This window comes from Theropithecus gelada, chromosome X (genome assembly GCF_003255815.1).
Source record: "Theropithecus gelada isolate Dixy chromosome X, Tgel_1.0, whole genome shotgun sequence".
NCBI lineage: Eukaryota > Metazoa > Chordata > Mammalia > Primates > Cercopithecidae > Theropithecus > Theropithecus gelada.
In genome coordinates this window covers 112,941,517-112,967,825 of record NC_037689.1, presented here as the reverse complement: position 1 = coordinate 112,967,825, position 26,309 = coordinate 112,941,517, and the positions used below count along the sequence as shown (strand labels likewise).

Below are 26,309 nucleotides of genomic sequence, written 5' to 3'. Positions count from 1 at the left end.
CCCTGTCAAAATATTGGATTATTATTTCTACTTGTGTCTGAGTGTATTGAAGTCACTCTGAATCAATGGCTTTAACTATATTTAAATAGCCATTCAGCAAGTTCTAATTTTACGTTCACTATTATTTTGGGAAATAAAAAAAAGTCTTGAAAAAAATCATTATCTTAAAAATAATGTTGTATGATGAATAAGTTCTAGGGATCTGCTGTACAACATTGTGCCTATAATTTACAATACTCTATTGTATACTTAAAAATTTGTTAAGAGAGTAGATCTCTTGTTAAATGTTCTTACCAAAATATGATAAAATTGAAAAAAAGGAGCATGTTTTTTAGAACAAGAAAAATCAAGGAAGGAACTGAGAATAAAATGATACTATTAGAATATTCTTAATATTCACTTGATAATAAAGGAAATTCTGTTGAAAAACAAAGAAGTTGATATGTATTATAAATTATTGAGCCAGTTTTACAAATTTCCATGAGTCTTACTCATTTATATTAGTGTTAGAAAGGTGGCTACTGCTCTTTTTCTTATACTGATTTTCTTAAGGGGCTTAATAAGTCGATGTTTAGCTGGCTTCTTAAATTTTGTTTAGTTATCATTCTAAAGAAAAGATTAAAATATATGTGTGATTTTGCAATAAATAGCTTCATTTAACTGGTTCCCATTGCATGTTTGTTCCTGCTAACTTACACTGTAGTATTTTCTGTTGTGTCTTTCCTTTTAGTAATTATTTTATTTGCTTTTAGGTGTGTCTTGAGAGTTTTTCGTTATTGTGGAAAGATGAGCCTCTAATTACTATGTGATATAGCTAAATAACAAAAAGCAATTATGAAAAGTTATAATTAAAATGTAATTAAGGATCATGGAAAGCAAAACTAGGTTTGGGAAGTTTATAATTTTGTTTTAGAATTATAGAAATTATGGACATTACCTCTTTTATTATGATTTTTTCCTGATCATATGAACATTTCAAGTTGAGGAGCATCATGTTAACCTCTAGCTTGTTATAACTAATTAGGTAGATCTCTGAGTCCTTGAAATCTATGCATTCTTTTGTTTCTGCTTCCTTTACAAATGACTACCCTGTGTCTCCAAAAACATCTTCCCCCATCTTTTGGTTTGGTTGATTTATGTGAAATGTGAATACAGACAGAAGCCTTTAAGTTGTAGAGCATCATTCAGTGATAAACTCTTCCAGAGGACCAGAGCAACAGGACACGCATCAAGGTATCTAGAGTTTGTGGAAGCCTTCAGGTATTATGGAGCCAGGTTGACATAGCTGAATTGTATAGTCTTTTACTTAAAATAAGTACTGGTAACTGGATTAGGGAAGTATGTTAATAGTCTAGATGTTTAATTAGAATAGATGTTTGTTTTGACTTTGGGTATCAGAGTAAAACACAAAATAATGTACATAGCAAAATTTTACGTAGGTGAATTCTCAAGTACATAAAATATATTTTATGGGTAAGTGGATCTCAACTTTTTTTTCTGTTTCAGTATAACTCATACACAACCATAATCACAACGCTAATGAATGTGTGGTGAGAAGGAATCAGAATTTACCATAGTGAAGGCCATTGTAGTTTGACTCCCCTGCCCCTGCAATAATTCTGCAATTTCCCCCAGGATGGTACTTACTGCTATCTCTTCTTTAAAAAAAAAAAATACTCTTTTAAAATATATTTTTCCTAATAGTTTTAGATATTTCATTACCTTAATTTTTCTGCATTTAAGAATTTAAGGTAATTTTAATGCATGCCTGTACAAAGAAGAATGAATGTCCTTAATTCTGAAATTGTTTGGCCCAAGCTACACTGATTGGTGTATGATACTTATCCTTTGCATCTCTATCACTTTTTCCTAGTGAGGTCCTACTAGATCCAAGCTGGTGAGGAATCCAGCATAATGGACTTTGCTTTCTTTATGCTAACCATATTTCTGTAATTACCAACTTATATTTAATTCATTATGTATTTTATTGGTCAATATATAGCTTTTATTTAAAATCCGTTTCTCTGTTCTTTTGGCAGTTGACATCTATAGATTTTATTTTGAATAAAAGGCAGAGATTTTACTTCTATGATATTAAATTTTAAAAGTGAAAATTACATTTATATATATAGTAACATTAAGAACTCAAGTATGGTTAGTTATGTTAAGGATAGTTAGTAATTCATTACTTTTGACTTTGAGATTAATACTTAGAATTATGTAACATTATGTAGAAATAGTTCTCTCATAATGGTTCATCGTTTTCTTTTGTTTTAATGGTTTTATATAGTTATTAAAAGTTTAAGAAACTTGTGGGGTTTTTTTAAAGAATTGAACTTGAGCACTGATTTTGCATTTAGAATTAGAATTTTTCATTTGGCAAAATAATTACGTATTACATCAACACATCTCATATCATTTGCTGTGCTGGAAAAAATAAATCAGTCATGATGGTACCTCTGTATCTCTTTATCTTCTGTCTCAGCCAAAAGTTAGATATGCAAAGGGCAAAAATAGCATGGCTAGAAGATAATCCAAACTTTGAGAAAGGGTTTATAAAAGAAGACGCCTGGAAAAGTTGCCGAGCTTCATTTTGTTGTAAATAGTACACTTATGGGCATCTGATCTAAATAATATTTAAATATTATTTTCTAGCAAAGATCTTCAAGGACCAGATGCAGTTTATTTTAGAGATTTTTTTACATATCTTGTGATATAATATTCTCCTTAATATATTTAGGAATTAATGTGTTGATTTACTTCTAGGATTCTTAATCATTCAACTTCTGTGATGAGAAACAAGCCAAAACAAACTGTGGAATGTGAAAAGAGGTATAAAAATATCTTAGCTTTTACTTAATATTTTATAATGAGTACTGATCCTTTGACGGTGATGTTTTTGTATATAGACTTTAGTTAAATAAGTGATAAAGATTTAATATAACTAGATAATTTAAATAGGAGTTAAATTTACTTTTGATATAAGCAAAATAAAAAATGCTGATCTTCTTTGCTCATAGATGCATTTTTGTCTTAATGATAGAATCATTTACCTATTCATTCAGCAAACATTTATTATATTGCTATTCCTGCCAGGAATAATGTGTTTCTTTAGCATTGATTGTGTTTATTCTCTATAATATTGCTTATATTTTCATTGCTTTTCAATTGGGTGTTACTAAATTCTTCTATGTGAATACATGATATAAATCCACATATATGAATTCCTGAGAACTAGAAGACCTTGAAAGTATGTATTTATTCTTTTTGATGGTTTGAATTTAGATTAGACTCAACTCCTGAGTCAATCCTCTGAGAATGTTCAGGCCCAGTCTTTTTCTGCTTGGCTTATTGCAACAGTCCCCAGACATAGCTCCTTTCTTCAGGTTTGCCTAGCTTTAAGTCTGTTTTCTGTACAGTGGAAGAGTGATAATTCTGAAACATAAATCTTACTTGTGACTCCAATGTATTATCTTCTAATGACTCTTTACAACTTTTAGAATAAACCTTAAAATATTTAACTTAACCCATAAGATTGAAGTGGGTTTCTGCTTACCCTGAGAGCTTCATCTTATACATTCCCCCACTGGCACCATTTGCATTTAGGAGCAGAACTTCTTTCTTCATTCCAGGATGATTTTATCTCTGTGTTCTACCTTCTTTTATTTTATTTATTTATTTTTAATTTTTTATCTTTTGTTTGTGTTCTACCTTCTACATCCTGGTCTCTTTACTAGGATTTCCCTTCCGTCTACCTTCTTCACTTAGTCTTTCAGAGTTCAGTTCAAGTGTGAGATTACTTTTCATATCCAAGCCTAGGAATATTCATCCATCTCACATTTCATTTAACTGGATTTAACCCACTTTTTCTCTTTTTGAATACTGATTCTGCTATCTTACATGTTTGCTTTCTTTTAAGTTTCCCATTCCTTTATTTCCTGCCTTAAGCTTCCTCCACAGGTTCCTGACATTCTCTTGAGAAGGCCTCAATTGCCCAAACCGTAAAACTGTGATATCCAATCTTGGCTTTTCTTTTATAAAACTATTACTTTTTCTTTTCTCATTTTCAAAACAATTATCCAGTTCTTTCTTGAAAGACAAAACCAAAGATTCTTTAATGTTTTCCTGATTATGAGAGTAATGTAGCTTTCTTGTTGAAAAATTGGAAAATTTAGCAAACATAAAGAAAAAATGAACAAATGAATATCACTCATTATCTCACTCCCCAGAGATGACAAGTCACATTATTTTGCTACTTTGCCTTTTAGACCTTTTTACCATATGAGTATTTGCATTTGCATATGTGTACATGTATATGTACACACACACACACTACAGGGTTATATAACCTGTTAAATACCCAACACTGCCACTTAGATGCATATTAGGCATGTCAAACATTATTTTCCAAAACCATACTATTAATGTTCCTGTTGCACCCCTAAACTTGTTCCTCCTACGTTTTTCTCAATTTCAGAAAATGTCAACTCCATCTTTCTAGTTGGTCATCTCAAAACCTGAGAATCATCCTTCACTTATCCCTTTCTCTCACATCTGATATCTAATTCATTAGCAAATCTTGTTGCTGTACTTTAGAATATATTTAGAATCCGATCATGTCTTACCACCTCCACTCCTACCATCCTAGTCCTAGCCATCTCTCACTTGAGTTATTATAGCAGCCTCTTAACAGGTCTCTTTTCTATCCTAACTTTCCTTTAGTCTGTTTCCCACAAAGCATCAGATTGATATGTTTAACCACCTCAACTCCTACCATCCTAGTCCTAGCCATCTCTTACTTGAATTATTACAGGAGCCTCTTAACAGGTCTCTTTTCTACCCTAGCTTTCCTTTAGTCTGTTTCCCGAAAAGCATCAGATTGATATTTTTGAAATGTAAGTCAGATCATATCATTCATGTTCAGAATTCTCTGCTGACTTCCCATGTTATTCAGAATAGAAACTAGAGTGCTTTAAGGCCTAGTAATGCCCTGCATTTGGTTTCAAAACCTGTCTTTTCTTTCTCTCTCTGGTTGGTTCTTTTCTATCTATACTGGCCTCCTTGTTGAATCTCAGCAGATCAGGCATTCTCCTCATCCCCCAAGGCTTTTTGTTTTTGCCTCTGCCTGGAATGATTTTCCCCCAGCCATATTTCTTAATCTTGTACATTCAGGTTTCTGTTTAAATGTTACTTCATCAGCAAAGCGTTCCCTGAACAACATATATAAGAGCATGCCTCCCCAACCCTTTTGTCTCTGTTTCCCACACCTTGCTTTACTTTTCTTTATAAAACTGAACACCATTTGGCATTCTGAATATATACTTCTATACTTGTTTATTGTTTTTCATCAGCATCCCACTACCCAGTGGGTACACTACAATGAACATTTTATGAGATCACGGACTTTATTTTCTATTCCATTTAGCACAATGCATAGCACACATAGTAGGTACTCAATAAATATTCATTGAGTGACTAAGTTGGGAGAGTAGGTTGAAATGATGAATGCCAGGAACTGTGTTGTGTGCTGGGAGATACAATAGTGATCAAGAGAGACATGGTCCCTGCCCTCATGAGATTAATGATTGATGGTTTTGTTTGTTTGTTTGAGATGGAGTCTTGTCTGTTGCCCGGGAGTGGCGTGATCTTGGCTCCCTGTAACCTCTGCCTCCCGGGTTCAAGCGATTCTCCTGCCTCAGCCTCCAAATAGCGGGAATTACAGGCATGCACCACCATGCCCAGCTAAGTTTTGTATTTTTAATAGAGGCAGGGTTTCGCCATGTTGGCCAGGCTGGTCTCGAACTCCTGGCCTCAAGTGATGTGCCCGCCTTGTCCTCCCAAAGTGCTGGGATTACAGACATGAGCCACCATGCCCGGCATGATCAATGTTTTAATATATTGCGGTTTTGGGTGTGTTCATATTTTGAAATACGGCTTTTGAATATACAAATCCACAATTAATAGGAATGGATTACCTGTTGGTGACATTAGGTAGCATGTAGATTTGTAAGAGAAAACTGGAAAAATTCTGGGTACTTAGGTTTTGGGTATGAATGATCAGTCTCCCTGAAATGCCTGGACAGCTTTGTACTGGAAGTGATCTCAGTGGTCTACTTTCCAAAGATTTCCAGCCACTTCTAGCAATCAGCATGAGCCCTGGGACATTGCAAACATACAAGAAAGTTGTGATAAACTATTGAGAAATTGGTTGGCAAAGTATCAGGGTACAGTTGAAAGAGCTTAGGTCTTGAAGTCAGGCAGATTCGGGTCAGAGTCCCACCTTTAGCACTTACTAGCTGTGAGGCTTTGGGTAAGTTTTAAAATCAGCCCTAGTGCCTGGCACCTACATGCTTAGTAAATGTTAGCTCTCTGATTATTTCTTTCTACTTACCTTTCTTCCTATAGAGAGGTAGATTATTGTAGTGGTTAAGAGTTCAGGCTAATAGAACCATGCTGTCTGCGTTTGGATCCTGGATCTGTCTCTTGGGGAAGTTATTTAGCTTACTCTGAGCCACATTTACCCCTTCTGTAAAACACGAATAATAACAGTGTCTACCTCATGGTTACTGTAAGGATGAAATGGGTTAATGTATTAAATTGCTTATGACAGTGATTAGCACACAGAAAGTGTCACATATGTCATTAATTGTTAAACTATAGTGATTACTATTACAGACTTTTTATTTTTCCTTTCTTTTGTATCTCAGTCCTTCCTTTCTCAATTCTCACCTGCTTTTTTATTCAAAAGGGAAATAACTTTGTGGGTATTCTTTTTCTAATATTAAGAAGTATTACATGACCTTAACTTTTTTTTTCTTTTTTTAAAATTATACTTTAAGTTCTGGGATACATGTGCAGAATCTGCCGGTTTGTTACTAGGTATACATCATGTGCTATGATGGTTTGCTGCACCCATCAAAACACATTAAATTATGGGAAAATAATAATTTAAATTCTGTGACTTTTTTTCAGCAGTGCGTGGGTGAGCACACCCCATCCCTTCCCCGCCTTTAGAAATAGCTCACATACTTTCTGTTAACAAAAATGAGATCATACTGAGTATACTGTTTAGTAATATGCATTTTTCATTTAATATTATAGTGATAGTTTTATATACCTACTAAATCTAAATATACATTTTGATGAACTTTATATATTCTGTACACTTGCATTCTTTTCCCTTCTTCCCTCCCCTCCCCTCCCCTCCCCTCCCCTTCCCTTCCCTTCCTTTCATCTCTCTCTCTCTCTTTTTTTTTTTTTTTTTTTTGACAGAGTCTCACTCTGTCACCCAGGCTGGAGTGCGGCGCAGAGATGAGGTTTCACCATGTTGGCCAGGCTGGTCTCGAACTCCTGACCTCAAGTGATTGACCTACCTCAACCTCCCAAAATGCTGGGATTACAGGTGTGAGCCACCATGCCTGGCCCACTTGTATTATTTTCTTAACTTAAATGCTTAAAGGTATGCTATTGATGGATTAAAACATAAATGTACATTTAAAGCTTTTGATATATTGTCTCCAGAAGCTTTATGTTTGCATTCCCACAAGTAACACATGGATAGCTTTACTTCCATACTTGTTAACATTATACATTATCAATCTATTTAATCTTTGCCAATCTAAAAAGAACAAATTATATCAGAATGTTTTATTTTTCATTTCAGTGATTAAATTAGTGATGTTGAGTATTATTTCAAGTATTTATTGCCTATCTATATTGCTGCTTTTGTAATTTGTTTGTTTGTGTCTCTTGTAGTCAGAAGTACTGTCTATTGTTGAAATAATATTGAGTTTTTCCAGAATATGGTCTATCATGGTAAAAGTTCTGTAGGAACTTGGAAAAAAATGTATTCTGTGGTTATTGGTTAGAGTCTTGTATAATTTCAACTATGTTAAGTTGGTTGATAGTATTGTTTAAATCTTCCATACCTTACCTATTTTCTGTTTTCTTGGTCTATCAGTTAGTAAGAGAAGGTTATTGAAATCTCCAACACTAATTGCAGATTTATCTTTCTCCTTGTAGTTCTATAATTTTTCCTTCATACATTCTGAAGCTCTATTATTAGATATGTAAATGTTTAGGATTGTATTGTCCACTTGGTGAATTTTTACTGCCATTCTGAAATGACTTTTCTTTATATTCTTGATAATATTCTCTGCTCTGAAGTCTACTTTTCTGATATTAATATTGTCAGTACAGCTCTCTTTTGTTTAGTATTAGCATGATGCATGTTTCTCCATCCTTTTATTTTTAACTGATTTGTGTCTTTGTAGAGAAAGTACATTTCTTGTAGTTAGCATATGGTAGTATCTTCCTGCTTTTTATTGAATCTGACAACCTACTTTTTAATTGCAGTGTTAAAAATCATTTATATTTTTGTAATTAATGATATTTTGAGGTTTGCTGTATATTTCCCTTCTGTTCTATCCTTTTTATTCATTTTTCCTCCTTCTCTGTTGTCTTTTGAATTATATTTTAAAATTTTTGTTTATTTCCTTTGTGGGCTTATTTGCTGTAACTTTTTGTTATGTTAGTGGTTGTTTTAGGGGTTAGAGTATGATATTTAGCTTATCACAGTCTGTCTTCAACAGCTATTATACCATTTCATGTATCATGTGAGAACCTTACAATAGTGCATTTATATTTCTTCCTTTTTAGCCTTGGTGTGTTGTCATACATTTTACTTTTTATATATCTGTTATGTATACTATAACACATTGTTATTTATGCTTTAAACAATTATTTCTTAAGGACATTTAGATAATCGGAATAATGTCTTTTATGTGTTCAATCCCTTAGTTACTATCTCCAGTGCCCTTTATTTTTTGTGTAGAATCGTATTTACGTGTGCATCATTTTCTTTCTGCCTAAAAGAGAGATTTTAACATAATTTTGCTATTGGTCTGCTGATTGAATGCTTTTAGCTTTTGTGTGTCTGAAAAAGTATTTTTTAAATTTTTTAATTTTTTTTTTCTTTTTTAAAGAAACAGAATCTTGCTCTGTCACCCAGGCTGGAGTGCAGTGGTGCCATCACAGCTCACTGCAGCTTCGACTTCCTGCGCTCAAGTGATCCTCTCACCTGTCAGCCTCCCAAGTAGCTGGGATCACAGGCATGTGTCATCCCACCCAGCCAACTTAAAAAAAATTATTTTTTGTAGAGACAGGGTCTCACTATGTTGCCCAGGCTGATTTTGAACTCTTGGTCTCAAGAAATCCTCCTTCCTTGGCCTCCCAATGTGTTGGGATTACAGGCATGAGCTACCATGCCTAGCTTACCTTCATTTTTGAAAGATATTTTGTCTCATACACAATTCTAGTTTGACATTTTAGTTTTCTTTGAGTACCTTGAAGAGGTTTCTCCACCATCCTCTGGATTGTATTGTTTTCTATGAGAATCTTCTTATCTTTGTTTTACTTTGCCTAATGTGTCCTTTTTTCCTCTGGGTGTCTGTAACATTTTTTATCACTCATTTTAAGTAATTTGATGGTGATATATCTTGGTGTAGTTTTCTTCATGTTACTTTTGTTTGGAGTTCATTGAGCTTCTTGAATTTGTGGGTTTATTTTCATGAAATTTGAAATTTTGGGGCCCTTATTTCTTCAAATATGTTTTCTATCATTCGACCTCTTCTATTATGGAACACCAATTAGGCCACTTGACGTTTGCCACGGAACATTAATGTTCTATTCATTCTTTAATATTTTTCTGTCTGTGTTGGGTTTTGGCAAGTCCTTCTGCTTTGTCTTTGTGTTTGCTAGTCATTTCTTGTGAAATGTCTAATCTGCAGTTAATTCCATCCAGTTTGTTTTAATTTTAGATGTTGCACTTTTTATTTCTAGAAGTTTGCTTATGTCTGTACTTACCACGTTCAGTCTTTTCCTTTAGCTTCCTGAACATTGCTTGGTTGAATTTTTGATTGAATGACAGACATTGTATACTTTACATTCTTGAATGTGGATTTTGTGGTATTATTATACATATTTTTGACTTCTGTTCTGGGATATGGTTAAATTACTTGGAAATAATTTGATATTTTGGAACTGGGTTTTATAATTTAATTATGTGGGACCAGTGCAGCATTTAGTCTAGGAATAAATTTGTCCCCTTAATGAGGCAACACCTTTCTCTACTGGATGTCCTGTGAATTATGAGGTTTTCCAATCTAGCTGGTTGGAACTGGTACCACTCCTGATCCTCTTGAGAATCTGGGAATTATTCCCTCTAATCTTTGGGGGTAATTTCATCCTTTTGCCTAGGGTAATTTCCTCACATACACGTTCAATGATCAGTACACTCAGATGAAAATTTGAAGGATTGTAGATCTCTTTCCTTTCTCTGTGCATTGCCCTTTTCGTTGTTACTGTGTGCTATGAACTCACTCTGCCCTTTTCTCCCTGGCTGCAGCTCTGTCTCCTGAATTCTGGGCCTGCTAGACTCTGCCTTAGTTTTTTTCTCCTGGGATGTGGGCTGGAAACTCTTTCCATGCACCAACTTGGCTCAGTTACGGGATTCGCCTTCTTACTCATCTCTAAAGGATAATGTCATTTTTTTGCCTAATATTCAATGTCATGGAAGGCATAGTTTTAAATATTTTGGCCATTCTTTTAGTTTTTTTCAGTAAGAATATGTATCTGGTCACTGTTAGTCTATCTTGGCCATGAGCAAAGTCAAGTTTTTACATTTTATGTGTTCAAATTTGTTAGTATTTAATTTTGATTGTTTTTCCCATAGGCTCTCTCTATTCCAATATTTAAAAAATTACTGCCTGTATTTTTTTGTGATACTTTGTGATTTCTTCTTTACATTTAAATCTTTTAATTTTTCATTTTGATATTTGGTATGAGGTAAGGAATCTAGTTTTCTTCCTCCCTCCCCCGCCTTTTTCTCACCATGTCTCCTCCCCCTTTTTTATTCTTTCTTTCTGTGTATGTTTTACAAGTGATCAATCAGTTGTCTCTCTACTACTTGTTATATAAGCCATTACTTTCACAATGATCTTAAATGTCTTTTTTTTCAGAAGTTATTATACGTGTGGTCCTATACTCCTCTTCCATTGAAAAATCTGTAGATTCTGGAGCTAGTAGAAAGGGAGGGTTGAGAAGTCCCCTTTATTATATAACTTTTCTCTTCCTGATCATCCATTCTTCCAAATTAACTTTGGAACTTCTTTGTCAAATTTTTAAAGCAAATGAAAAAATATTTCTCGAGTTAAAAAAAATTATTATTACAGTTCATTTCAGTTATTAATTAAGTTGAAAGATAAGTTATACCTGTAATACTTATCTATCCAAGAACCTTTTGGTTATTCAAGTCTCTTACTAGACATTTGTAGTTTTTTCATATAGGTACTTGTACAAATTTCTTCCTAGGTATTTTATGCTTTTCTTTCCTTTTATGAATAGTGTTTTTTCTAATATATCTTTTAACTCATTATAATTGATATGTAGGAAAGCTATTAACTTTTGTATGTTTTTCTTTAACTGGTAACCTTACCTCTTGTAATAATAGATTTTTTGTCTTTTTCTCTTGGATAATCATGTGTTCTATAAATTTTAAAAAATTGGATTCTTTATATCCAATTTTTGTGGGTTTTTTTTTTTTTTTTCATTATTGCACTATACAGAAGTTCCAGAATAGTGTTAAGGTATAGCAGCTTCAGTGGACATTTTGTTTATATATTTTTTCCAAAGGAACTCTTTGTTCAAAATTGCCATCTAATAACAGCATGCATAGTCTACCTTATCTCAACAACAAAAAATTAGATGAAAATAATTTCCTTCGTAGCCTCTGTTTTGTTAGAATGAACAGGTTGAGTCCATAATCAGTAATTCAGTAGGTAAAAATAACTACTCGCTTGAGCTCTTTTTTAGACCAAAGAAATTATTAGTATTTTTTTTTTTAGTTTTTGTTAGTTATTTTGATATAATAAATATCTTGTCTGTCCTTTGACAGTATATCTTTAGATATTTCACTTATTTTAGCTTCTGAGAATTCCTTAGAGTAGACCTATGCATAGGGCCTACATAGAATAAACCCATTTTGATGTTTCCTGTAGAGCAACAGGTATTAGAAACTTAAATAAGTTTCTGTCAACTTTAAGTTTTATGTTGTTAGGCCAAAGTGTAGACATGGGTAAATTCTTTACAATTTTTTTAGAAGATAACATAATAAGGTTCATAATATATATTTAACGATTTATTCTAAATATTTTAACATATTAAGGCATCTTTAATTTTTTAGTGTCTCAGCAGATGAAGTTAATTCACCATTATCACCCCTCACATGGCAGGTAAGAAGAAATTAAGTTACTATTATATCTATAATTTTGTTCTTTTTTATTTAGTTAAAAGAAATTGTCTCATTACAGCCCTTAGAAAATCAGAAGGATCAAATAGATGAACAACCGTGGCCAGAATCTCACCCTATAATCTGGCAGAGTGAAGAAAGGAGGAGGAGCAAACAGATTAGAAAAGAATATTTTAAGGTACTCTATATTAAGTTTTGAAATTTACTTTGTAATTATTAGTTTTTATTTTGTCAGTTTTGTTTTGAGTTAATAAGACTGTAACTCTATAGTTTAATGTAGTAAATGTGTTATTTTGATTTCTCACATATATGGGGTAATACGATCTAATTATATTCATAAGATTTCAGTAATTGAGAATAATTGAGTAGATAAATATAAATTATGATTTACCAAATACTTTACAAGATAGACGAATGTTTGCTACACTGCTAGTTGTAGCAATATGTAGTATGTTTTTAAAAAATTGTCCAGGAAAAGTCTTTCATTGGATTTGTTTCGGTAAATATTTGACACATATTTACAATTAGCATTTAACTGTTCCTATGTAAATAAGTGCTGTTTATGTAGTTCTAAAAATGCTCGAGGGCAGGTTTTTCCATTTTTTTCTTCTTGTTACCTTAGTAGATTGCTAGAGGGTCTTTTATCTTAGCTAAAAGAAAAGCTCAGATCATCCAAATTATCCCAAATTTCTAGTTAGCAGGGTTTTAGTGAAATTTTACTGTGTATACCTTTGTAAATATTGTATTATTGTCTATTTGTGGTTGGGGTCTGCTGTATTTGTAGAAGCCAATCATTAGAATTCGGAATAATTTTCAATACTAGCCAGAACTCATTTCTGGAATTTGACTCAAATGAATAGTACAAACAAGCTTCTGCTCCATGGATAGCAAATTTTGTTGTTTTTGTACATGTTTTATATTTCTCAAAGCCTAATTATTATTAGATGATAATAGTAATTTTATCTAAAAACATAGTACTAGTCTACATTGTAGGTAAGTTCAAGTTTATATCACTAATAAATCGGATTATATTCTCTGTTTTTCTCTGGTAGAAATAGATCTACATGCACATTTGTTTGTTTCTATATATGGGTGTGTAACATACATTTGGAAATAGTATCATATGACTAAAACAAAACTGTTATATGTCTTAGTGGATCTGTGATCAATTTAAGCCTTCAGCAAATAAATACTGAGTCCTTTTATGAGTCTTACATTTCCTGATCAATGTGAGAGATAACTTAGAAACAAAAGACATGAGGAAAAAGGGAAGGACATTCTAAGTAGAACCCTGGTCAATAATAGTGAAAGTTTATTTATCCCAACCCTTTATACATCTGTAATTGTGTTTATATTCCATCATTAAAGTTTCCCTTTTTAGTTCATTGGACCTTGAACAAAGGCACTGAATAAAATTTGCTTGTAGATAAAACTTAGTGAGTGACTGATGATATGGGGGAAATTTTAGTAGTATTTCAAAATAATAAAAGAAATTTGATATTTGTTTGATCTCCTTTATTGTAGTATACCAGTACAAATTCTTAGTATACTACCAATATCATAGTATAACAAAACCAGTTCTCCTTTATCATAATAACAATACCAATTCTGAGTATTTGTCAAAAAACTTACATAGCACTAAGTGCCAGGCACTGTCGTAAGACTTCACAAAGATCAACTCTAATCTTCGTAACAACCCTATGAGTTAAGTACAGTTATGATTATTTCTGTTTTACAGATGATGAAATTAAGGCACAGAGATGCAAAGTAGTATTCTTCAGGTCACTTAGTAATAAGTGGCAGAGTTGAGATTTGAACCCAAAGCCTATGCTAGGCTGCCTTTTTATCTACTGTGTATAGCCCAATATCAAATGAGCAAACACTTTCAAACAAACCTTACTGGTTTTTAATTTTTTTGTTTTTCTTTTAGAGACAGAGTCTCTCTCTGTTGCCCAGACTGCAGTACAATGGCATGATCATAGCATACAACAGCCTCAAATGCCTGGGCTCAGGCCATCCTCTGGGCTCACGTGATCCTCTTGCTTCAGCCTCCCCAATAGCTAGAACTACAGGCATGTCCCCCAGTGCCCTGCAAACTTTAAAATTTCTTGTAGAGATGAGGTCTTATTATGTTGCCCAGGCTGGTCTCAAATTCCTGGCTTCAAGAGATCCTCCCACCTAGGCCCACCAGAGTGCTGAGATTACTGCCATTTTTGGCCTACTTTTAGTGATTAAAAAAATATTTTACAGTAACTTAAGTGGACTTCTCAAGATGTCTTAATAGAGGCCACAGTGAGCGTTTTAAAAACATAATTCTTTGGTTTAATAGTATCATTCATTGGTATTTTATTTTTTATAAAATAAACATCTATAATATTAGTTATGTTATAAAGTTATTAAACGAGATCAAATGATATAATATTTGAAGTGCACATTACATAATCATCATTCAAGAAATGTTAATTTTTTCCTTAATGAAGTAGATGGAAAAGATAAGCTTCAGTCACTGGGAAATGTTTTAAGGAGATGTGTAATTCTCCTAAACTGTCAGAAGATGTCAGTATTAGGACATAGTAAAATGAGTATGTCACTAGTTTTTTCCTAAGATGTCAAGAAAATATAAATTGACATACAGTTTCCTAAATTAAATCAACACTGTTATTCAGAATTGTCAGTATTTTCATGACTAAAACATCAGCAGCTTCTATGAGGTGACTTTCTTCCAAATATGAAATTTCTCTTAATCACCTATCTCCCGATAATTGAAAGGGCTATTGGTAGGTTGTATTATTAAAAGCTAATCAGGATTTATAGTTCATTAAACAGTAAAATACACTACACTCAAGGTTTATATCAGGTTATCACTGAGCTTGTTCAAGGGTGGCTCTTTTAGGTTTGCTGTGTTATGAAATGTACAGAACTTTTGTGCAACTTTATCTTAATGCATATAAATGACTGGGGCACAGGGTTTCTTTGTTTCTGTCCCATGGTAAATTATTTGTCATGGTTATTCAGTGTATTTATTGAAAGTATATGTGTGTGTGTGTGTGCGTGTGTGTGTATGTAAGAAATCCAACTCCCCTTTCTTCTTAGTTTTGAAGGCTAATTTTGGATAGTATTTTTTTCAGGTAAGTCCCTGAAACTAGGTAAAACTGTTTCAACGTATTGGCTAGATTATGTGAGCAAGAAGATGAATTGGGTCAGGTTAAGTTAGTAAGTAAATCATGGTAGGAAAGTTACATTGACTCTTTTAGATTCCCAGGCCACTGTTGTATAGATTATTTTTCTAGTATATAAAATTTAGTGTTCTTATAGCCAAAATAAAATCACTGTATTTCAGTGAAATTCATTATGCCAGGAAGTATTTTATTAAACAACTTTTTAAATTTTAAATTTTTGTGGGTTCATATTAGGTATATATATTTGTGGGATACATGAGATATTTTGAAAGGCATACAATGTGTAATAATCACGTCATGGAGAATGGGGTATCTATTCCTTCAAATATTTATCATTTGTGTTATGATCAAATTATACTCTTTTAGTTATTTTGAGATGTACGATTAAATTATTATTGACTATTGTCACTCCATTGCGCTATCAAATACTAGGTCTTATTTATTCTATGTTTTGTGCCCATTATCCATCTTCAGCTACCCTGTACTCCCCCACTACCCTTCCCTAGCCTGTGGTAACCATCCTTCTGCTCTCTATCTTTATGAGTTCAATTGTTTTGATTTTTACATCCTACGAATAAGTGAGAACATGTGGTGTTTGTCTTTCTGTGCCTGGCTTATTTCACTTACCATAATGACCTACATTTCAATCCGTGTTGCAAATGACAGACTCTTAGTACTCCTTTGTGTATGTGTACCACATTTTCTTTATCCGTTCTTCTATTGATGGACACTTAAGTTGCTTCCAAATCTTGGCTATTGTAAATAGTTTTGCAATAAATATGGAAGTGCAGATATCTCTTTGATATACTGATTTCCTTTCTTTGGGGTATATACCCAGCAGTAGGATTGCTGGATTGTTTGGTAGTTGTATTTTTAGTTTTCTGAGGAGCCTCCAAACTGTTCTCCATATTGATCGTACTAGTTTACGTTCCCACCAACAGTGTACGAGGGTTCCCTTTTCTCCACATTCTCACCAGCATGTTATTGCCTGTCTTTTGGATATAAGTCACTTTAACTAGGGTAAGATGATATATCATTGTAGTTTTGATTTGCATTTCTCTCATGATCAGTGATGTTGAGCACCTTTTCGTATGCCAGTTTGCCATCTGTATGTCTTCTTTTCAGAAATGTCTATTCACATCTTTTGCCCATGTTTTAATCTAATTATTAGATATTTTCCTAAAGAGTCACTTGACCTCCTTAAATTCTGGTTATTAATTCCTTGTCATATGGGTAGTTTGCAGATATTCCCTCCTATTCTGTGGGTTGTCTCTTCACTTTCTTGTTTCCTTTGCCGTGCAGAAGCTTTTTAACTTGATATGATCCCATTTCTCCATGTTTGCTTTGGTTGCCTGCACTTATGGGGTAGCTCAGGAAATTTTTGCCCAGACCTGCATCCTGGAGATTTTCCCCAATGTTTTCTTACAGTAGTTTTATAGATTGAAGTCTTAAATTTAAGTCCTTAATCCATTTTGATTTGATTTTTGTATATAGCAAGAGATAAGGGCCTAGTTTCATTCTTCAACATATGGATATCCAGTTTTCCCAGCATCATTTACTGAAGAGACTGTCTTTTCCCCCATGTATGTTCTTGGCACCTTTGTCGAAAATGAGTTCACTGTAGGTGTGTGGAGTTGTTTCTGGGTTCTCTGTTCTGTTCCATTGGTCTGTGTATCTGTTTTTATGCCAGTGCCATGATGTTTTGGTTACCATAGGTCTGTAGTATAATTCGAAGTCATGTAATGTGATTCCTCTAGTTTTGTCTCTTATTCCCAGAATAGCTTTGGCCATTCTTGGTCTTTTGTGGTGTCTTCTAAATTTTAGACTTGATTTTTCTATTTCTGTGATGAATGTCATTGGTATTTTGATAGGGATTGCATTGAATCTATAGATTGCTCTGAGTAGTATGGACATTTTAACAATATTGTTTCTTCCAATCCATGAATGTGGAATATCTTTCCATATTTGTGTGTCCTCTTCAATTTCTTCCAGCAGTGTTTTATAGTTTTCGTTGTAGAGATCTTTTACTTCTTTGGTTAATTCCTAGGTATTTAATTTTGTTTGTGAGTATTGTAAATGGGATTATTTTTTAAATTTCTTTTTTAGATTGTTCATTGTTGGCATATAGAAATGCTACTGACTTTTGTATGTTGATTTTGTATCCTACAACTTTACAGAATTTATCAGTTCTATTTTTTTTTTTTTTTTTGGTGGAGTTTAGGTTTTTCCAAATACAAGATTATATCATCTACAGACAAGGATAATTTAACTTATTCTTTTCCAATTTGGATGCCCTTTATTTCTTTCTCTTGTCTGATTGCTCTAGGTGGGACTTCCAGTATTGTGTTGAATAACAGTGGTGACAATGCACATCCCTGTCATCTTTTAGATCTTAGGGGAAAGGCTATGAGTTTTGGCTTTTATTATGTTGAGATATATTTCCTCTATACCCCAATTTTTTGAGAGTGTATTAGTCTATTTTTATGCTGCTGATAAAGACATACCCAAGACTGGTCAATTTACAAAAGAAAGAGGTTTATTGGACTGACAGTTCCACATGGCTGAGGAGGCCTCACAATCATGGTGGAAAGTGAAAGGCACGTCTTACGTGGTGGCAGACAAAAGAAGAGAGCTTGTGCAGGGAAACTCCCCTTTTTAAAGTCATCAGGTCTTGAGAGACTTATTCACTATCATGAGAACAACACTGGAAAAACCCACCCCCATGATTCAATTACCTCCCACTGGTATCTCCCATGACACTTGTGAATTGGGTGAGTTACGATTCAAGATGATATTTGGGTGGGGACACAAGCAAATCATATCAAAGGGGTTTTATCATGAAGGAATGTTGGATTTTAGCAGATTCTTGTCTAGCATTGATTGGAATGGTCATATGATTTTTGTCCTTTATTCTGTTGATATGATGTATCACAACAATTGATTTGCGTATGTTGAACCGTGCTTGCATCCCTGGAATAAATCCCACTTGGTCATGATGAATGACCTTTTTAATATATTGTTGAATTCGGTTTGCTAGTATTTTGTTGAAGATTTTTGCATCCATATTTTTCAGAGATTTTGGCCTGTAGTTTTCTATTTTGCATGTATCTTTGTCTGGTTTTAGTATTAGGCTAATAGTGGCCTTGTAGAATCAGTTTGCCAGTATTCCCTCCTCTTCAATTTTTTGAATACTTTGAGTAGGATTGGTATTAGGTTTTAAGTTTTTGGTGGAATTCAGCAGTGAAGCCATCAGGTCCCAGGCGTTTCTTTACTGGGAGACTATTTATTACAGATTTAATCTCATTGCTTGTTATTGACCTGTTCACATTTTGGATTTCTTCATGATCTAATTTTGGTAGATTTTATGTGTCTAAGAATTTGTCCATCTCCTCTAGATTTTCCAATTTATTGGCACATAGCTGTTCATAGTAGCCAGTAGTGACCCTTCGAATTTCTGTGGTGTCAGTTGTAATGTCTCCTTTTTCAACTCTGATTTTATTTGGGTCTTCTCCTCCTTTTTTCTTAATCTGACTAAAGGTTTGTCAATTTTGTTTATGTTCTCAATAAACCATATTTTTGTTTCATTGATCTTTCGTATTTTGTTTTCTTCATTTCAAATTTATTTATTTCTGCTCTGATCTTTATTATTTCTTTTGTTTTTGTTTGCTTGTTTGTTTATACCAGAGTCTCACCCTTTCCCCAGGCTGAGGTGCAGTGGTGTCATGGCTCACTGCAGCCTTGACCTCCCAGGGTCAAGTCATTCTTTCACCTTTTAGCCTCCCAAGTAGCTGGGACTACAGGCACCACCACACCCAGCTAATTTTTGTACTTTTTGTAGAGATGGGGTTTTGCCATGTTACCCAGGCTGGTCTTGAGCTCCTTAGCTCAAGCAATCTGCCCACCTCACTCTCCCAAAGTGTTGGGATTACTCATGTGAGCCATGACACCTGGGCTGTTTCTTTTCTTCTACTAATTTTGGGTTTGGTCTGCTCTTCCTTTTCTGGTTCTTTAAGATGAATAATTGTTATTTGTTTGAGATTTTTCTTCTTTTTTGATGTAGCACTTATAGCTGGAAGTTTTCCTCTTAATATTGGTTTTGCTGTATCCCATTGGTTTTGCTATGTTGTATTTGTATTATCATTTGTTTCAATAAATTTTTCAATTTCCTTATTAATTTCTTCATTGACCCACTGGTCATTCAGGAGCATATTGTTTAATTTCCATTTGTTTGTATAGTTTTCAAAATTCTTCTTGTTATTGATTTCTAGTTTTATTTCATTGTGGTCAGAGAAGTTGCTTGATGTTATCTCAGCAACTTCTTTGTTGTTTGAATGTTTTAAGACTTATTTTGTGACAACGTATGGTCTATCCTTGAGAATGACCCATGTGCTAAGGAGAAGAACATATATTCTGTAGCCACTGGATGAAATGTTCAGTAAATATCTGTTAGGTCCATTTGGTCTATAGTGCAGATTAAGTCCAATTGTTCTTTGATGATTTTCTGTCTGGGACATCTGTCCAATGCTGAAAGTGGGGTGTTGAGGTCTCCAGCTATTATTGTATTGAGATCTATGTCTCTCTTGAGCTACAATAATATTTGCTTTATATATCTGAGTGCTCCAGTATTGGGTGCATATATATTTACAATCACTATATCCTCTGACTAAGTTTACCCCTTTTTCATTAGATAATGACCTTCTTTGTCTCTTGTTAATTTTATTCTTGAAATCTATTTTGTCTTTTATAAGTATAGCTACACCTGCTCTTTTTTGGTTTCCATTGGCATGGAATATCTTTCTCCATTCTTTTTTTTCTTTTTTCTTTTCTTTTCTTTTCTTTTTTTTTTTTTTTTTTTTAGGTGGAGTATTCTTCTGTCACCCAGGCTGGAGTGCAATGGCATGATCTCAGCTCACTGCAGCCTCTGCTATTGGGGAAACCCCACCCCTCATATTCAACATGTGTTCTTTTCTATTTTCCTAAGTGGCAGCTGGTCTGAGAAATAAAGGGAAAGAGTACAAAAGAGATAAATTTTAAAGCTGGGTGTCTGGGGGAGACATCACATGTCGGCAGGTTCCGTGATGCTCCCTGAGCCGTAAAACCAGCAAGTTTTTATTAGCAATTTTCAAAGGGGAGGGAGTGCATGAATACGGTATGCGTCACAGAGATCACATGCTTTAAGGGCAACAAAAGATCACAAGGCAGGTCAGGGCGAGATCACAAGGTCAGGGTGAAACTACAATCACTAACGAACTTCCGTGTCCAGCTGTGCACACATTGTCATTGATAAACAAGGTTCAAGAGCAGAGAACCGGTCTGACTGTAATTTGCCAGGCTGGAATTTCCTAATCCTAGCAAGCCTGGGGGCGCTGCAGGAGATTAGGGCATGTTTCATCCCTATTTACATCTGCATAAACGCAGACACTCCCAGGGCGGCCATTTTAGAGGCCTCACCCTGGGAATGCATTCTTTTCCCAGGGCTATTAGTTATTAATATTCCTTACTGGGGAAAGAATTCAGCGATATTTATCTTACCCATTTTCGGTAATAAGAGAAATATGGCTCTGTTCCACCCGGCCCACAGACAGTCAGACTTTAAAATTATCTCCCTTGTTCCCTGAAAATCACTGTTATCTTGTTCTTAAGATGCCCAGATTTCATGTTGTTCAAATACACATGCTCTACAAACAATTTGTGCAGTTAACACATTCATCACAGGGTCCTGAGGTGATGTACATCCTCCTCAGTTTACGAAGATGACAGGATTAAGACATTAAAGTAAAGACAGGCATAGGAAATCACAAGGGTATTGATTGGGGAAATGATAAGTGTCCATGAAATCTTCACAATTTATGTTCAGAGATTGCAGTAAAGACAGGCGTAAGAAATTATAAAAGTATTGGGGAACTAATAAATGTCCATGAAATCTTCACAATTTATGTTCTTCTGCCATGGCTTCAGCTGGTCCCTCCGTTCAGGGTCCCTGACTTTCCGTAACACTCTGCCTCTTGGGTTCAAGCGGTTTTCCTGCCTCAGCCTCCTGAGTAGCACATGCCCAGCTAGTTTTTTTATTTTTTGTATTTTTAGTAGAGATGGAGTTTCACCATGTTGGCCAGGCTGGTCTTGAAACTCCTGACTTCAAGTGATCCACCCCCTCGGCCTCACTCCAACATCACTAAGCTAAAGGGAAAGGTCAAGCTGGGAACTGCTTAGGGGAAACCTGCCTCCAATTCTATTCAAAGTCACCACTGTGCTCACTGAGATAAATGCCTATCTGATTGCCTCCTATGGAGAGGCTAATCAGAAACTTAAGAGAATGCAGCCATTTGTATCTTATCTACCCATGACCTGGAAGCCCCCTCCCCGCTTCCAGTTTTCCCGCCTTTCCGGACTGAAATAATGTTTGTCTTACATATGTTGATTGATGTCTTGTGTCTTCCTCAAATGTCTAAAACCAAGCTGTGCTCTGACCACCTTGGCCACATGTCATCAAGACTGCCTGAGGCACCCCGTCTCTACTAAAAACACAAAAAATTAGCCGGGCGAGGTGGCGGCGCCTGTGGTCCCAGCTACTCGGGAGGCTGAGGCAGGAGAATGGCGGAAACCCGGGAGGCGGAGCTTGCAGTGAGCTGAGATCCGGCCACTGCACTCCAGCCTGGGAGACAGAGCGAGACTCCATCTCAAAAAAAAAAAAAAAAAAAAAGACTGCCTGAGGCTGTGTCACAGGCACCATCCTCAACCTTGGCAAAATAAGCTTTCTAAATTAACTGAGACCTCAAGTGATCCACCCCCCTCGACCTCCCAAAGCACTGGAATTACAGGCATGAGCTACCACACCTGGCCTCAAGTGTGTTTCTTGTAGGTAGCAGGTCATTGTGTCTTATTTTTTCATCTAGTCAGCCATTCTATATCTTTTTATTTTAATAGTTTAGTTCACTGACATTTAACGTTATTATTGATGTTTTATTCTACTGCAGCTAAGATGGCACTCAAACCACAATACAAAGTCCTTCCCACTCTTCTTTCCCCTTTCCACAGATAGAGGAACCGCCTTCTGTGGCCACCACCACCACTGGCCCATGGGGGTTTCTGCTAGGCCACTGTTCATGTTCTATTAAAGCCAAAGGGCTCTTCAATCAGCTTGTGGTGAATGCTGCCAGTCCTGGGACTCACCCTGAATTCTGGCTTAGGGCAGGTCCAGAAATGCTGCCCAAGAGTGGAGGCCTAGATTCCTGAACTCCAAGAGACTGCTTGTTGCTTACCTCACTGTGAATGAGTGGGTTCCTAAGGTGCCAAATTTCCCTTTATTTTTCCCTCTACTTTTCTCAAACAGAAGTCTCTCCATGTAGCCACTACAGCTAGTTTTGTGCTAAGTCTTACTTGAAGCCAGCACATCTCAGAGTCTCTCCCAAGGCCCACAGCATACTACCTGGGCATTGCTGCTGGTTATTCAAGGCCCAAGGGCTCTTTCGTCAGCTGGTGATGACTCCTGGCAGGACTGGGTCCTTCCCTTCAAGGCAGTGGGTTCCCTTTTGGCCCAGAGTGTGTCTAGAAATGTCATCTAGGAGCTAGGGCCTGGAATGGGGGCCTCACAACTCTAGCCAGTGCCCCATCCTATTGTGGCTGAGCTGGTATCCAAGAGGTAAGACACAGTCCTCCTCAGTCTTCCCTGTCCTGTCCTCAGGTGAAAGGAAGGGGTCTCTTTCTCATTGATGCGAGGTGTACTGCCTGGGGTTGGGAGAAAAGTGGTGCAAGCACTCCCTTAGATTCCCCTGCTGGTGTCTCCTTAAGTCACATGCCACCCTAGTACACTGGCTCTAAGCCTAGCACAGCACTAGGAATTGCCTAGAAATTGCAATCCTAGGCTGCCTTTCAAGTTTACCTAGAACCCCAGAGTACTTCAGCCTGTAATTGGTGAGGTTACTGAGAAACTTAAGTTCCAGTTGCTGGCATGAGCGATTCCCATCTGACTAGGGCTGATCCAAATGCTTCCTCCATGCCTGGGTGCTGGTTGAGCGCAGCACAGCTTTGTTCCCCTCTGTGGCAGGGCAGCACTAAGTTCAATGTAAAGTCCCCCAGTCCCTGTGCTCTCCCTCCCCCAAGTGTACAGGCTTTCTCTCCCTGCACTGCTGGCTGCTGTGGGTAGCTGGCTAATTTTTGTATTTTTAGTAGAGATGGTGTTTCACCATATTGTCTAGGCTGGTCTCAAACTCCTGACCTCGTGATCTGCCTGCCCTGGCCTCCCAAAGTGTTGAGATTACAGGTGTGAGCCACTGCGCCTGGCCACAAGTGAATTTCTAAATGCATTTAATAATTGATTTCTAGACAAAACAGTTAAAAAGTATTAGAGTATCTCTAGCCAGTTAGTTTTAAATATTATTTGATTTATTTAAGTGGCATATATGTCTTCAAATGTATCTCATTACTATTGTGATAAAACATTATAACTCATAAAATACATATTGATTTCATAAATACAGTACACTATTTTTATTTAAAGGCTAACCCCCTGGAAAATATTTTGACACATTTTCTATGATCATTGTTAGTTTTATACGGGAATAAAAAAGCCACTGGGATTGTAAAATAAACTGATTTTTTCTGAGTCAGAGTTTGTGTACAAGTTATTGTCTCTCCTTTGAAATTAATGTAAGCTTCTGAGGCTAGTCCGAATTCAGTGGTGTTTACAACAAATTGCTCACAATTACACATTTCCTTGTTTATTTTACACTCCCGCTGCTTCACTTGACTAGCCTCAAAAAATATGTGTGTATATATATGTATATAAAAGCTTCTGAGATGGACTGATCTTTCTATTTTTCTGGTTTTTATACTAGGCCTTTATTGTAACATTTGAATTTAGATGTAATAAAACTTTGGTAATTCAGAATTCATACCAATACTAGTTGGGGATAGCTGAGTTGAATTAGTAAAAACTTGGAATTAGAGAGTATTTTCAAATCTCTATATATATTAGGTTTGGGTTTTCAAGACATTTAAATATGTGCAGTACTGCAAACTTAGCATCTTTCTAAGTTTTCTTGTATAATGAGTATTTTAAATTAGAATTGTAGTTGAGTAACAGTAATACATTTCCCATTTTCTAAATTCTTAAGTATATCATCTTGTATTTCTTTGCATTTCAATTATCCTCTTATTCTTCTATGTCTTTCCTGCCTCTTTACCTTTCACCTTATAAATGTGCTCAAACCTCTATTATAGAGAAGAAAAAGTAATATCTTTTCCCTACCCATTGCAAGAATCATAGCTGACACCCCATAACAAAAGATGGATTAACAAGAGAAAAGCATAAAAATTTAATCAAGCTTTTATGTGACACAAAAATGAAGACCCAAAGACCCAGGGAAACGAAGACCCAAAGACTCAGGGAAAACTGTATGTTCATGCTAAGTTTGATGAAAGAAATGAATAGTTGTGGAGACACATGATTGAACAAAAAAGGGTATGATCTAATGGTAACAAACTGGGCCTGTTTGTTGAGAATCTTTCCTGTGTCTCTCTATGACATTCCTTCTCCTTCAGTGTGCTGCACGAAACCTGTCTCATGCATCTTAAAGGGAGAAGGGAGGAGATTTGAGAGGGACCTTTCTAGATTGTATGGCTTGCTTTGTGAGATGGGGAATTCTAGTTTCTATTACCTGCCTTAGGGAGAGGAAGGGGGATTGAAGAAAGGAGGGCCTGGAGAAGGTCAGAGAGTGACCTTGAAGGTGCCGTATCTTGGGGTAGTATTTTCTGAGCCCTGACACTACCATTATCCCTGACTGCCCTTTTAGCTGTTGCCTTATCTCTTTGCTCTTTTTTAGGGCTAAACTTTCTTTTTTTTTTTTTTTTCTTTTGAGTCGGAGCCTCGCTCTGTCGCCCAGGCTGGAGTGCAGTGGCGCGATCTCAGCTCACTGCAACCTCCGCCTGCTAGGTTCAAGCGATTCTCCTGCCTCAGCCTCCCGAGTAGCTGGGATTATGGGCGCCCTCCGCCACACCCGGCTGATTTTTGTATTTTTAGTAGAGACAAGGTTTCACTTTGTTGGCTAGGCTGGTCTTGAACTGCTGACCATGGCCAGGGCCAAACTTTCTAGTTCTCCAGTTTCTGATCATTCCTTAACCCACTGCAATCTGGCTTTCGCTTCCATTTCTCCACTGAAATAGCCCCTCACTAGATTTTAACATGCACCTACTAATGGCAAAATCCAGTGTAGCATTTGACAATGATGACCACATCTTCCTTCTTGATACTCCTGTCTTGGTTTCTATCTCATTTTTCTTCCCTGTTATCATTTTGATGTCCTTGCGTAAGTTTTCTTCTGCTTGCTCTTAGGGTCTGATCCTCATTTTATTACTCTAAAAAGCGCTCTCTGGAGTGTTAATGACTCTAGATGTTTCTTATATTCTGCCGTGTCTAAATTTACATCCTATAACATTTTTTCTGTTCCCTGAATCTGTGTTTCTGATTGTTTGCATGCCCTACATATATTTCAGGTTAAGTATCTACCCCATCCCCTAATGGTATCTACCCAGTTGTCTAAGCTCTATTCCTCAGTCTTTCTTGATTCTTTTTCTTTCTCATTTCCATCACCTAGTTGGTTATCAGCCCTAATATATGCATCCTTTCTGCAATTCATGTCTGTCTCTATTGCCCTTGCCCTTTTTGGAACCCTCATACTTTCTTGCCTAGGCAGTTGTGATAACTGATTAATGGTCCTCCTTTCTCAGCTCTTGGATAATTCTCTGACTTTAAATTTCTTTATTCTAGTGTTCAGTAGCACCATAGCTTGACTGTAGTTAATAATAACTTATTATATATTTTAAAA

At 35.7% G+C, this 26,309-nt stretch overlaps 1 protein-coding gene across 2 annotated transcripts in view; it reads left to right on the top strand.

The window, feature by feature from the left end:
• The window catches only part of LRCH2 (leucine rich repeats and calponin homology domain containing 2), a 128,816-nt gene that overhangs the window by 79,243 nt on the left and 23,264 nt on the right, over positions 1–26,309 (top strand). For both annotated transcript variants that reach the window (XM_025372320.1, XM_025372319.1), the window contains exons 12-14: positions 2,767–2,832; positions 12,242–12,290; positions 12,369–12,485. In XM_025372320.1, the coding sequence (XP_025228105.1) occupies positions 2,767–2,832; positions 12,242–12,290; positions 12,369–12,485 (232 nt within the window). The remainder of the gene's footprint in view (positions 1–2,766; positions 2,833–12,241; positions 12,291–12,368; positions 12,486–26,309) is intronic.